This window comes from Bos grunniens, chromosome 18, assembly GCF_055505025.1.
Source record: "Bos grunniens cultivar Pamir isolate PY7600 chromosome 18, Bosgru_T2T1.0, whole genome shotgun sequence".
Classification (NCBI taxonomy): Eukaryota; Metazoa; Chordata; class Mammalia; order Artiodactyla; family Bovidae; genus Bos; species Bos grunniens.
This window is the reverse complement of record NC_141182.1, coordinates 8,718,723-8,731,585: the sequence shown is the minus strand read 5'-3', so window position 1 is coordinate 8,731,585 and position 12,863 is coordinate 8,718,723. Positions and strand designations below refer to the sequence as shown.

The window sequence follows — 12,863 nt, the reverse complement described above, 5'->3', positions numbered from 1 at the left end:
CCACCTGACCTGCCTTTTGAGAAACCTATATGCAGGTCAGGAAGCAACAGTTAGAACTGGACATGGAACAACAGACTGGTTCCAAATAGGAAAAGGAGTACATCAAGGCTGTATATTGTCACACTGCTTATTTAACCTATATGCAGAGTACATCATGAGAAATGCTGGGCTGGAAGAAGCACCAGCTGGAATCAAGATTGCTGGGAAATACCAATAACCTCAGATATGCAGATGACACCACCCTTATGGCAGAAAGTGAAGAGGAACTAAAAAGCCTCTTGATGAAAGTGAAAGAAGAGAGTGAAAAAGTTGGCTTAAAGCTCAACATTCAGAAAACTGAGATCATGACATCTGGTCCCATCACTTCATGGGAAATAGATGGGGAAACAGTGGAAACATTGTCAGTCTTTATTTTTTTGGGCTCCAAAATCACTGCGGATGGTGACTGCAGCCATCAAATTAAAAGACGCTTGCTCCTTGGAAGGAAAGTTATGACCAACCTAGACAGCATATTGAAAAGCCTAGACATTACTTTGCCAACAAAGGTCCATCTTGTCAAGGCTATGGTTTTTCCAGTCATGTATGGATGTGAGAGTTGGACTGTGAAGAAAGATGGGCGCTGAAGAATTGACGCTTTTGAACTGTGGTGTTGAAGAAGACTCCTGAGAGTCCCTTGGACTGCAAGGAGATCCAACCAGTCCATTCTGAAGATCAGCCCTGGGTGTTCTTTGGAGGGAATGATGCTAAAGCTGAAGCTCCAGTAGTTTGGCTTCCTCATGCGAAGAGTTGACTCATTGGAAAAGACTCTGATGCTTGGAGGGATTGGGGGCAGGAGGAAAAGGGGACGACAGAGGATGAGATGGCTGGATGGCCTCCCCAACTGGATGGACGTGAGTTTGAGTGAACTCCGGGAGTTGGTGATGAACAGGGAGGCCTGGCGTGCTGTGATTCATGGAATCGCAAAGAGTTGGACATGACTGAGCGACTGAACTGAACTGAAGAGGAACTAAAGAGCCTCTTAATCAGTATGAAGGAGGAGAGTGAAAGAGCTAGCTTAAAACTAAACATTAAAAACCCTAAGATCATGGCATCCGGCCCCATTACTTCATGACACATCAGGGGGAAAAGTTGAAAGTAGTGACAGATTTCCTCTTCTTGGACTCTAAAATAACTGTGGATGGTGACTGCAGCCATGGAATCAGAAGACATTTACCTCTTGGCAGGAAAGCTATGACAAATCTAGACAGTATGTTGAAAAGCAGAGACATTACTCTGCGGACAAAGGTTCATTCACATAGTCAAAGCTATGGTCTTCCCAGTGGGTATGGCTGTGACAGCTGGACCATAAAGAAGGCACAGCACCAAAGAATCGATGCCTTTGAACTACCGTTCTGGAGAAGACTCCTGAGAATCTGCTGGACAGCAAGGAGATCAAACCCATCAATCTTCAGGGAAATCAACCTGGAATACTCATTGGAAGGACTGATACTGAAGATGAAACTCCAGTATTTTGGCCATCTGATGCAAACAACTGACTCATCGGAAAAGTTCCTGATGCTGGGAAAGATTGAGGAAAGAAAGAGAAAAGGCCATCTGAGGATGAGATGGCTGGATGGCATCGCTGATGCAATGGACATGAACTTGGGCAAACTTTGGGAGATGGTGAGGGACAGGGAGGCCTGGTGTGCTGCAATCCATGGAGTTGTTAAGAATTAGACATGACTGGGCAACTGAGCAACAACAAGAGTCTAACTAACTAAATTCATTTAAAATTTTCCTATTTAGTACAAAGATCTTGAGAGCTTCTCTAGAATTGTATGCAGTCTATGGCATTCCTCCTGAAAGTGACTTGAAAGGCTCAATTCAGTCAGCCTTAAGGTATGTCCTTCCTTTCTTAAGCCTAAACCTCCTAATTGCTAAGCATTTCATTGAGGGATTAGTCACTGGGTTTGAGTTGCCTAATTGAATCAGTCATTTTCCGTGCCACTGAACACAAGTCAGTACATTTCAATGGCTGATGTGAGCTGAGCTGGGTGTGTATTTGGTACGTTTCTGCATGCCTCTGTCTTCAAAAGCATAGGATAAAGAACACTGACAAGACAAACAAGCAAGAGACAATTCCTGCTTTCTCGGTTACCTTGAAGTTTGCCTCTGTTTATCCTAAGCTTTAGTATTCTTATCTATTAGTCTTAGAAGTGCTGCTTCTTGAAATCCATTTCCCAGGAATATTTGGACCTCCGAGAAATCATGGCCATTAGTGTCAACAACAGCATCATGATTATTTTTTTCTAACATGCTTCATTGTTCTGTCTTCTTTCATGCAAGTGGAAAAGTACAAAAAATAAATTGGAACTGGAATTACTCTGAAGACTGTGGGGACTTGCTACTACAGACTGAACAGAAAAATTTATACTGTTCTTACAGCTTTTTACCCAGCCAGCCCTATAACATTTGAGTGAAACAGTGGAAAACCCAGCCAAGTCCTCCAGATGCGTGACTCCAGGTAACACCAGACATTAGCGTAGATAAACATCCCATGGATCAACTGAATTTTCTACCTTTGAACTGTTTTGGTGATTTTTCTTTTTCACTGCAGAAGCTTGTTTTCTGCAGCACTTCAGAACTCCAACAAGTGCCTACTTGCATCTCATTTTAAGAGAGAATTTCATGAATGAGTTAAAAGTCAAGAGCAAGATAGACAAGTCGCTTTCTAGTCCCTTTCTCGGTGACTTGGGAAATCGCCTGATTTGGTTCCGTTCATACTGCCTGTTTGCCTTCACTTCACTCCCGTGGGTCACAGCCTAGGGGTGGAGAGTAGGGTAATGACCTCCCTCCCAGCAAATGGTTCTGCAGCTGCTGTCCTCACCGTGGCTGGACTTTCTGGGTGAGGATAACACTAGGTAACCCTAATTAAAGTCCTATCCAAGCTCAAACTTCACAACCAAACAAACCAGTTTTACAGCACCTAGGAATTTAGTTTGGACTCACACTTGCAGCAGGGGGAAAAGCAACACAGGAAAAGGAAAAACAGCTAGCACCTCGGCCAACAGGCAGCCAGCCGCCTTCTGGACACCTTGCCAAATTGATCCAATTAAGAAACATTAGCAGTCCCAAGAGAGATCTGAAGGCAAAGGTTCGGATGAGACACAAGGTTCCTGACAGCAGTTGGGGAAAACCGCGACGTTTTCCAGCCCGGGTGAGTCTCTTTGATATTTAAATAATGAAGCAAAGTACAAGGATAACCTCAATTTGAGAGCTTTTTTGTGCATCTCAGGAATAAGAAGCCAAGTCTAAAACACAGCTAAACATTAATCTCAGAACGAAATTTGGTTTTAGCTTTAAAAAAAAAAAAACAAAACCTATAGGGCTTTCCTGGCTATGATGAAATGAACCGCCTTGCCTTATTTGTACATATCCTGGGAAATTAACAAAATCATGACTTAGATAGATGTTCCCTTCCAAGTCCCTCGTACCACCATCCTCATCAAAGGCACCTTCTAAAGAAAGCAGATCAAATCGCTGTAGTGAAAGACACTGGGGATGTGCTTGCATTTACTCCATGCCAAATATTTTCTTTTTAAACCTAATCTGAAAAAAAGTCCTGCTAAGGCAAAGCAAGGGCCAGTTCCGGCCCTGAGCAGGGCTGTCCACTTACCTGTTATCAGCACCGCCTTTTGGTCCACAGGTAACAACTCTTGGCCAGAAAAGTAAGTATACATGACGAAATACGACAGGGAGAAGAGGACCAAGCCCCAGAAGAGGGACAGGCTGATCAGGCAAGCGCCTCCCCAGAGGCCCGCCAGGCAGACCACCTTTCTCCCCACCTGCCCTGGGCTAGTCTTGAGTTTACAAAGAATTGTTCCTCCCAGCACTGCGGTGACAGTCAGGAAGAGCCACCCAGGCTCAGAGAAGAAAGTGCCCATTCTTGGTGACTCTGCACCTTTCCGTGCTTACGGCCAGTGAGTCAAGTGGGCAAAGGCAGTCTGGAGGCAGCCTGGGTTATATGGACGGGGAAGCAAGAAGGGAGGGGGAGAAAACAGCCCCAGCTCACTTTGAATGAGTATGAATTAAGCATACTCATATAAGCCACATATTTCCTGGTGGGTAATTTAAATCAATCTGCAGTTTAATATAAATACTAGAGCACTGACTATTTGATTACAACCCCCCACGCCCACTGCACACATGACACAGATGTGTACTCACCCACAACAAACACACACATCATTTTTTTTTTAATCACCTCTGGAGAGATAACTAGTTAGGTAATAATTGACAGAATTCAAACTGTATTAACAGTAAATGACGAAACCTCTAGCTTGGAGGAGATCTTTCAGTGCCTGTGGTGTGTGGGTCAAGGTTCTTTTCTGACCCAGGGGTGTGTGTGTGTGTGTGTGTGTGTGTGTGTGTGTGTGTGTGTATGTAAATCCAAGCAACCACTCTGGAAGGGAAACAGATCACTGATTTCATCCACATCTGCAGCATTCCTGCCATCTCCCACTGGAGCCAGGCTGAAGGGTTGGATGGAAAAGAGAACACAGAAGTAGAGGAAGAGAGTCTCAGCAAATGAGAAGTGCTCTGGTCTCACCGGAGGAAAGCCAAGCCAGGGAGAGATAACGCTATAATAAAAATATGAGTAATGGCCGATAGATACCTATTTGTGCCAGGAGCCATGTTCAGCTGAGACCCTATTTTCTGCCAAACTCTGCTCCAGGCACTAGCGCTCGACAGTCAATATGCACAGTCTCTCTGAACACAGTATCTCCATGAAATAACTTCTATTACTGTAGTGATTTTATGGGTGAGGACACTGAGGCACACAGAGCTTAAGCGATTTGCCCAAGATCACACAGAAGTGGAAACGAGCAGTCTTATTTCAGAGTTTTATGCTCTAACCACTCTACTGTGCTAGGAGAAAAAAATTAAAGACAATTCGTATATTATGTACTAGCTCTTCTCTATTTTAGCCTCATCTGAAGCATGAAATAGTTCAAGGTGGATGTTACTATGCACATTTTACAGTGTGGAAAATTGAGGCTGGAAGAGGATTAGCTACTTAAGAATAGTGGGTCAAGACCCACAACCATGACTCAATTTTCTCAAAAGGCAGCACTCGGGGGCATTAATGCTGACAGCCCCAAGAGGTCACCACCCTACTTGGGTTTACAGCCTCGCCTGCTCTGGGCACCTGTCTGGGAGGGACCAAGAATTCTGATCAAGCTGTTGGCATCTCTGGAGAAACAAGAAAAGTCCTCAGTCTGAGGTCGGATTGGCTCTATTCAAATCCAATCTCAGCTCTGCAGCTTAATAGCTAGGTTGTCTTGGGTGGGTGATTCTTTTTCCCTAAACCCTCATCTCCTCAGCTGTAAAATCATAAAAACACTAAGGTGAAGTGCTAAGCACATCCTGCCTGGCACAGAAGGAGCCTCATCAGTGCTGGTAATTTGCATTTTTTCAACAGGAGAGAAAGAACCAGAGGAGGAAAACAGAGCACCTAGTGGCGTGTGGATTTCTCACAAACCCTGGCTGCAGTTAGCACGTGCTGAGGGTGGGGAGGAGATGGGGGATTGTGTTATTGCTGTTCAGTTGCTAAGTCGTGTCCGACTCTTCTGTGACCCCATGGACTGTAGCCAGCCAGGCTCCTCTGTGCATGGGATTCTCCGGGCAAGAGTACTGGAATGGGTTGGCATTTCCTCCTCCAGGGGATCTTCCCAACCCAGGGATTGAAGCCACGTCTCCTGCGTTGGCTGGTGGATTCTCTACCACTGAGCCATCAGGGAAGCCCAAGGTCAGGTGAGAGGACTCCAGTGATGAATGATGGGGCGGAGGCAAGACTTTGGAGGAAGTGTACGTAGCAGCCCATCAGGTAGGTAGAGCTTTGGATAGGAGTCGGCGAAGCTATTTTCTGGCCTCAGATGAGCCTGAGATGAACCACTGGGCTCAGCCAGCTCAGCTGTAAAGGGAGATAAGGCCAAGCCACCTGGGCTTGGTGCTATCTCAAGACCCAAGGAGGGATAGTTCTTGGACTTCCCTGGTGGTCCAGTGGTTAATCACCTTCTGGATCGTCATCTTCCAATGCAGCAGATGCAGGTTCGATCCTTGGTCAGGGAGGTAAGATCCCATGTGCCTCGCGGCCAAAAAACCAAAATATAAAACAGAAGCACTATTGTAACAAATCCAATAGAGACTTTTTAAAAAAATGGTCTACATCAAAAAATCTTAAAACAAAAAAGGGAAGACTGGGTGTGAAACTTATTGTGCTGTGGAACCGTGAGGGGGTGACAACAAAGCCCTTATGGGGGTCTCACTTGGGGCAATGGCCCTTCTTGTCTGCTCTCCCAGCCACAAGGACATCAGAAGTTGTCGGCTTCAGGTCAGGGAGCTGAGGGATAAGGATGTGAAATCTTGCTTGGTGAGCCCCGAGATCACCCTCACTCCACACACCCCATTTCTTCCTGTCAGCTGTCCACAAAGCCATCCCCAGAGCGGGTACCTCATGGTCCTTGTGGCCTCCTCAGCCAGGAGGATTCAGTCAAGCTAACTCTGATGTCAGACGGATTCTAGGTGAGGATGCGGCTCTTGGCCAGGGCCCTCTGCACTTTTTCTGGCCCATGGGGCTGGGACCTGACCCCCATGCGGGTTTTCTGACAGTGCACACCCACCAGAGACAGAGCAAATCTTCTCTGGTGGCTGCCCACGTAGCTTCCAAGCTGCTCGATGCTGGGGCCCCCAAGGAGAAAGCAAAAGATGCTGTGATGTGAGGGAAGGGGGTATGCTATATTAAGAATACAAGATTTATTTTTTTATTTTTGTTGAATGTTGATGTACAATGTTGTGTTACTTTCTGCTACACAGCAAAGTGATCCAGTTACACATATAGACACATACTTTTTTATATTATTTTTAATTGTTTATTATTATTATCATTTTGGCTGTGTTGGGTCTTCGTGGCTGGGCGAGGGCTTTCTCTAGCTGCGGAAGTGGAGGCTCCTCTTCGCTGTGGTGCACAGGCTTCTCATTGCAGCGGCCTCTCTTGCTGCAGAGCATGGGCTGTACGTGCATCAGCTCAGTGGTTGCGGCAGGCAGGCTTAGTTGCTATGTGCCACGTGGGATCATCCTAGACCAGGGACCCAACCCGTGTCCCCGGCACTGGCAGGCAGAGTCTTAACCACTGGACCACCAGGGAAGTCCTATACACATTCTTATTTTAATTTTATTTTCCATTATGGCTTATCATAGGTTATAGAATATAGTCCTCTGTGCTCTACAGTAGGACCTTGTGGTTTATCCATCCTATAGATCATAGAAAGTGAAAGTGAAAATGTGAGTTGCTCAGTGGTATCTGACTCTTTGCAACTCCATGGACTGTAGCCCACCAGGCTCCTCTGTCCATGGAATGCTCCAGGCAAGAATATGGCGTGCGTAGCCATTCCCGACTCCAGGGGATCTTCCCGAACCAGGGATCAAACCCACGTCTCCTGCATTGCAGGCAGATTCCTTGCCATCTGAGCCACCAGGGACACCCTTATACTGGCTAACTCCACCATCCCACTGCATCCCTCCCCTAACACTCTCCCTCTTGGCCACCACAGGTCTGCTCTCCTTGTCCGTAAGTCTGTTTCCTGTTTCATAGATGGGTTCATTAGTGTCGTATTTCAGATTCACATATAAGTAGTATCCTATGATATTTGTCTTTCTCCTTCCGACTTACTTCAATTAGTACGATAATCTCTAGTAACATCCATGTTGCTGCAAATGGCATTATTTCAAAGAAAACGCGAGCTTTAAAGACTCACAGGACTGAGTTTGAACCGTGACTCTGCCAACTTACTAGCTGTGAGGCATTGGGCAATTACCTGCCCTTCCTGAGACTCAGTCCCCTCCTCTGAAGCAGGGTAGATGGTGGTGGAAACGGAAGGTTTTTACCATTGGGAGAACAGACATGGGACTGCAGAATTCCCAGTTGAAAACTAGTTCAATCCCACCTGATCTTTGGATGTCCTCATTCAGATTGAGGATTCCAGGGCCCTAGTCCATCTGAGGGGCTGCTCTACCTCTGAATGAGGACTTCTTCCATCTGACTGAGCTGAACTGGGTCTCCTGTTCATCCCCATTATTCTATCCCAGAGCTTTCCTCGAGACCATTTTCGCTTGACCAATGTCCCATTTCCGGCAAACTTGTGCTTAGCTTTCCAGGGGGATGGTGCCAATTGGATCAAGTTATTCCTGTTAATGGTGTCAATGAGCCAATGTGTTGCTTCCTTCTGCCAGCGGAGGTCCCTTTTTGAAGGTGCCTTCTGGCCCAGACAGTAAAGAATCTGCCTGCAATGCGGAATACCTGGGTTCGATCCCTGAGTTGGGAAGATGGCAACCCATTCCAGTATCCTTGCCTGGAAAATCCCATGGACAGAGGAATCTGGCGGGCTACAGTCCATGCAGTCACAAAGAGTTGGACACAACTGAGGGACTAACACTCTGAAGACAAGATATCTTATCCCATTTCTCAACCCAGGGAAGGGGGGCAATGCTGAGAATCTGGAATGTATATTTTCTTAGAATCGATGGCTCTTGAGTTTAAAAGGGAAATTTGAAGGAGTAAAACATGGATTCTCTCTGTAACATCCCCACCAAGTGGTCATCTTGTCTACTGCCACTATGCTTCTCATAACAGGCACCAAAAGCCTCTGTAGCTGCCTCTCCAGTTCAGAACATTCAGAGCATTAGAAAGATCTCCTCTAGACTGAATTGTATCATGTCACTTGTCGGTCCTTTTTCACTTAGTATCACACAAGCCAACTTAGTAGTCCCTATTTCATTCAGATATTTGAAGACTACTGTAATGTCTCCTGGAGAAGGCAATGGCACCCCACTCCAGTACTCTTGCCTGGAAAATCCCATGGACCGAGGGGCCTGGTAGGCTGCAGTCCATGGGGTCGCGAAGAGTCGGACACAACTGAGCGACTTCACTTTCACTTTTCATTTTCATGCACTGGAGAAGGAAATGGCAACCCACTCCAGTGTTCTTGCCTGGAAATCTCAGGGACGCGGGAGCCTGGTGGGCTGCCGTCTATGGGGTCCCACAGAATCGGACACGACTGAAGCGACACAGCAGCAGCAGTAATGTCTCCAAGTGGATGGTCCTCAGTTCTCTCAATTGCCCCTTATGTATAGTAGAATATAATCTGTCTGGTACTTAGTGCCTGAAGCAGCCATAACTTCAAGAGTTCAAACATTTAAAAAAATCATGTTGTTATTTCTTCAATAACTGAAGAAATGTTGTTATAATAATGTAACGGCATGATGACAACGTAATTTATCCAGTAGAGAATGACCTTGTGTTGATGTCACTATGACCCAAATGTCAAGATATGGAGATGGCGATGCCGTCATAATGGGTCATCCCATGGACATCAGGGTGGTCTTGGAGTAGCACAAGGGTTGTCCTGTTTCAAGGTTTTGGATGATAACTAACATTTTAAGTGTTGAGCTGTAATTGTGCAAACATTATATATCTGTTCTCTAGTTCACATTTTGGGGGGGTGGGAAGACAAGCTGATGGTGGTGCTGGATGGAGTCTTTTTTTCTGCCACTGAACTATGTTGGGGTGAAAATGTTGAAATCATTCATTTCAAATAGATCAGATCTAAATTTATTGTATAGGGTTTCAAGGATCCTTAGCAGCCTGGCCTTTCCTAGAATGGAACTTAAGTACTTACTTCTCCTCTGAAAGGTTAGGCCCAGAAGAGGTCACCATATTTTTAGTACAGTGCAAACAGCACAGAATAGAGCAAGATGATCACCTCCCCTGTCCCTGAAGTGATATCTTTAGTTATATGTCCAAAGACTCATTTGCTCTTTTGACAGTAGTGTACTATGGCTTACTCCCATTGTGTTTGCTATCAAGTAAAATTCCAATTTTTGCAGCTTTTTGTCATTTTAAAATTATTTTGGTGTCCAAATTATAAATGTAAGTAAATATCCATGAGTCCATGCTGATACAGATAAATGATTGCTGCTGCTGCTAAGTCGCTTCAGTCATGTCCACTCAAGGAGGTGGAACAGAACTCACACCATGAGGTGTGGGCTGCACGTAGTGACTCCCTTCCACAATGCACAGCCTGGAAACTGAGACAGGAACCTGCCACGGAGAAACGTGAATGAACTCCATCTCAGCCAGGTGATTGAGATCAACTGACCGGGGATAAGTCACGTAATGAAAAGGGCACACTCATCCTTGCCGAACATTCTGCAAAATACCTGGCCAACACTCTTCAAAGCCATCAAAGTCATCAAAAACAAGAAACTGCTAAGGAACAGTCACAGCCTAGAGGAGCCTAAGGAGACATGACAAGTAAGTGTAACGCGGGATCTCGGATGGGGTCCTGGAACAGAAAAAGGATAAGGACATCAGGTAAAAAGTATAGACTTTAGTCAATAATAATGTATCAGTATTGGCTCATTAGCTGTAACAGACACCCCACGGTAATGGAAGATACAGGGAAGAATGGGTGGGAGTACAGAACTCCATAATGATCTTTGTCTCTTAACCAAACAGTTTAATTCATTTTGTTAAATGTGAGTGTTGATATAGTTAGTTTAAACCCAGTATTTTACTGTTCACTTTCTACTGGTCCCTTCTATTCTATATTACTTTTCTTCTACTTTTTGACCTCTTTTGAATTAATTATTTTTCAGCCCATCTTCCACCCTCCCCTGCCCCATTACATTCACAGTTACATACTTTCAAAAACTAGATTTCTTTCTTTGGCCACACCAGGTCTTAGTTGCATCATACAACTCGAGGCAGCATGCAAGCCTTAGTTGTGGCATGTGGGGTCTAGTTCACTGACCAGAGACTGAACTCATGCCTCCTGCGTTGGGAGCATGAAGCCTTAGCCACCGGACCAAAGTCCTCGGCGGTTACACACTTTTTATGATTCTTTTAATATGTGCTTATGACACTTATCAAAGTCAACATGACTTGGTATTTTGGATCCCTATCTACACAATGAAGGACGTTTGAGCACCGTAACACCATTCCACCCTTCCTGACTTGAATGCTAATGTTGTCATTAATTTTAATTACCTAGATATGTCAAATCACCTATGATACTACTATATTTGTCTTATAAGTCAAATGTTCAGCTAATTTTCCCACAAATGTGTTACCTTTTGTGATTTCTCATTCTTTCTCCTATCTTCACGCTTAATTTTTCTTTGGTATTTTTTCTTTGGTATTTCCTTTAGTGTGGGGGCCAGTGAGGAAATCTCTCAATTTTTGTTTTTCTAAAAATGTCTTCATTTTTTGAAGAATATTTTCACTGGGTATAGAGTTTCTTGTTGGCAGTTGTTTTCTTTCAGCATTTTTTAATGCCTTTGGGGAGATACGTTTTCTGTTTTATCTAGGTCTATTGGATAAGTTCTCAGCAAAAGTGCTGATCCTAATTACCTTGTCTGCTGTTACTGAAAGCAAAGTTCCTCATTCTCTTTTTATACCATCTGATAAGACTCACCTCTCCCTGTCCTTGTATGATATGTTATTTATATAAAAGTAGAAATCCTGTTAAAAACAGGTCCACTGTGCTAGCCTCCCAGCAACATGTCATGGGGAACATGTCTACATGTATCTTCTATAGCTTTATCTAAGTGTTAAAGTAAGACATTTAATAAAACATTAATTCATTCATCACATATTTATAGAGTTCATACTGTGTGCTGGATGCTGTTCTAAGTACTGGGAATACAACAGTGGTGGGTGGGGGGGAAATCACTTCATTCACGCTCTCATAGAGTTTAAAGTCTAGTCAGGGAAACAGACCATTAAATAGCTAATTACAACATAGCTATGAGAGATGTGCCACTGGAAATCATTTTCTCAGGTTGATATTAATCATCTGACATGTCTTTATCTTGCCAACAGTGATATCAAAAGTGACCTTGTCAAATCCTTTGCTGAAATCCAAAGTCAACATGTTTATTCATTCCACCAATCAGCAGAGTACTTTTAATCTGACATATTTATTTACTGGTCAACCATGTTAATTCCTGGGAACTGTGGATTCCTCCTCTAAGATTGCCCAAACCATTTTTTAATAAGACCCATGATGAGGATCTAATTCCCTGCTCTGGTCTGTGGTTTTCAGAAGGCATTTTCTTTCCCTTTTTAGAAAAAACAAAAACTAGGAGTGCAGGGCTTTCAGAACTCTGAAGCATTTCTCAGAGTAATTAATTAATACACAAAACAAAAAGATGTGATATACTATGTCAGAAACAGTAAACATGTGGGGGAAGTGGTAAAAAGGCAAGGTTGTTGAAATGTATTTAAACTTAGGAGATCAGCAACTTAAAAAAAAAATATATATATATACACATATGTGTGTTTGCATACCTATATATACACATACATACATACCTCACAATAACCACAAACCAAAATTTTATGATACATACGCACACAGAGAAAAGAAAGGACTCCAAATATAATACTAAAAATAGTCATCAAGTAACAAGGGAAGAGAACTGAAGAAGAAAGGAACAAAAAAGAACTACAAAAACAACCCTGAAACAACAAAATGGCAATAAGTACATACCTATCAACAATTATTTTAAATGTAAATGAACTAAATACTTCAATTAAAAGACATAGAATGGCTGAACGGATACAAAAACAAGAGCCAGATATGTGCTGCCTGTAAGAGACTCACTTCAAATCCAAAGACACATACAAACTGAAAATGAGGGAATGGAAAAAGGTATTTCATGTAAATGGAAATGAAAAGAAAGCTGGAGTAGCAATATTTATATCAGACAAAATAACTCTAAAACAAAACTACAACAAGAGACCAAAAAAAAAAGCCATTGCA

The 12,863-nt window shown here is 43.7% G+C and overlaps 2 protein-coding genes across 10 annotated transcripts in view; one reads left to right on the top strand and one right to left on the bottom strand.

Annotated features, from left to right (window-relative positions):
* HSD17B2 (hydroxysteroid 17-beta dehydrogenase 2) overlaps positions 1–3,974 on the bottom strand; it is a 92,202-nt gene extending 88,228 nt beyond the window's left edge. For all 3 annotated transcript variants that reach the window (XM_086350070.1, XM_086350071.1, XM_086350073.1), the window contains exon 1: positions 3,656–3,974. In XM_086350070.1, coding sequence (XP_086206196.1) covers positions 3,656–3,923 — 268 coding nt within the window. In that variant the 5' untranslated portion in view covers positions 3,924–3,974. The remainder of the gene's footprint in view (positions 1–3,655) is intronic.
* The window catches only part of SDR42E1 (short chain dehydrogenase/reductase family 42E, member 1), a 45,674-nt gene continuing 33,746 nt past the window's right edge, over positions 936–12,863 (top strand). For 4 of the 7 annotated variants that reach the window (XM_086350069.1, XM_086350054.1, XM_086350063.1 and 1 more), the window contains exon 1: positions 936–3,196. The gene's annotated coding sequence lies outside the window, so the exon portion shown is untranslated. Of the gene's footprint in view, positions 3,197–10,117; positions 10,352–12,863 lie in introns of all 7 variants that reach the window. The other 3 variants (XM_086350055.1, XM_086350064.1, XM_086350056.1) reach the window with 1 other exon arrangement.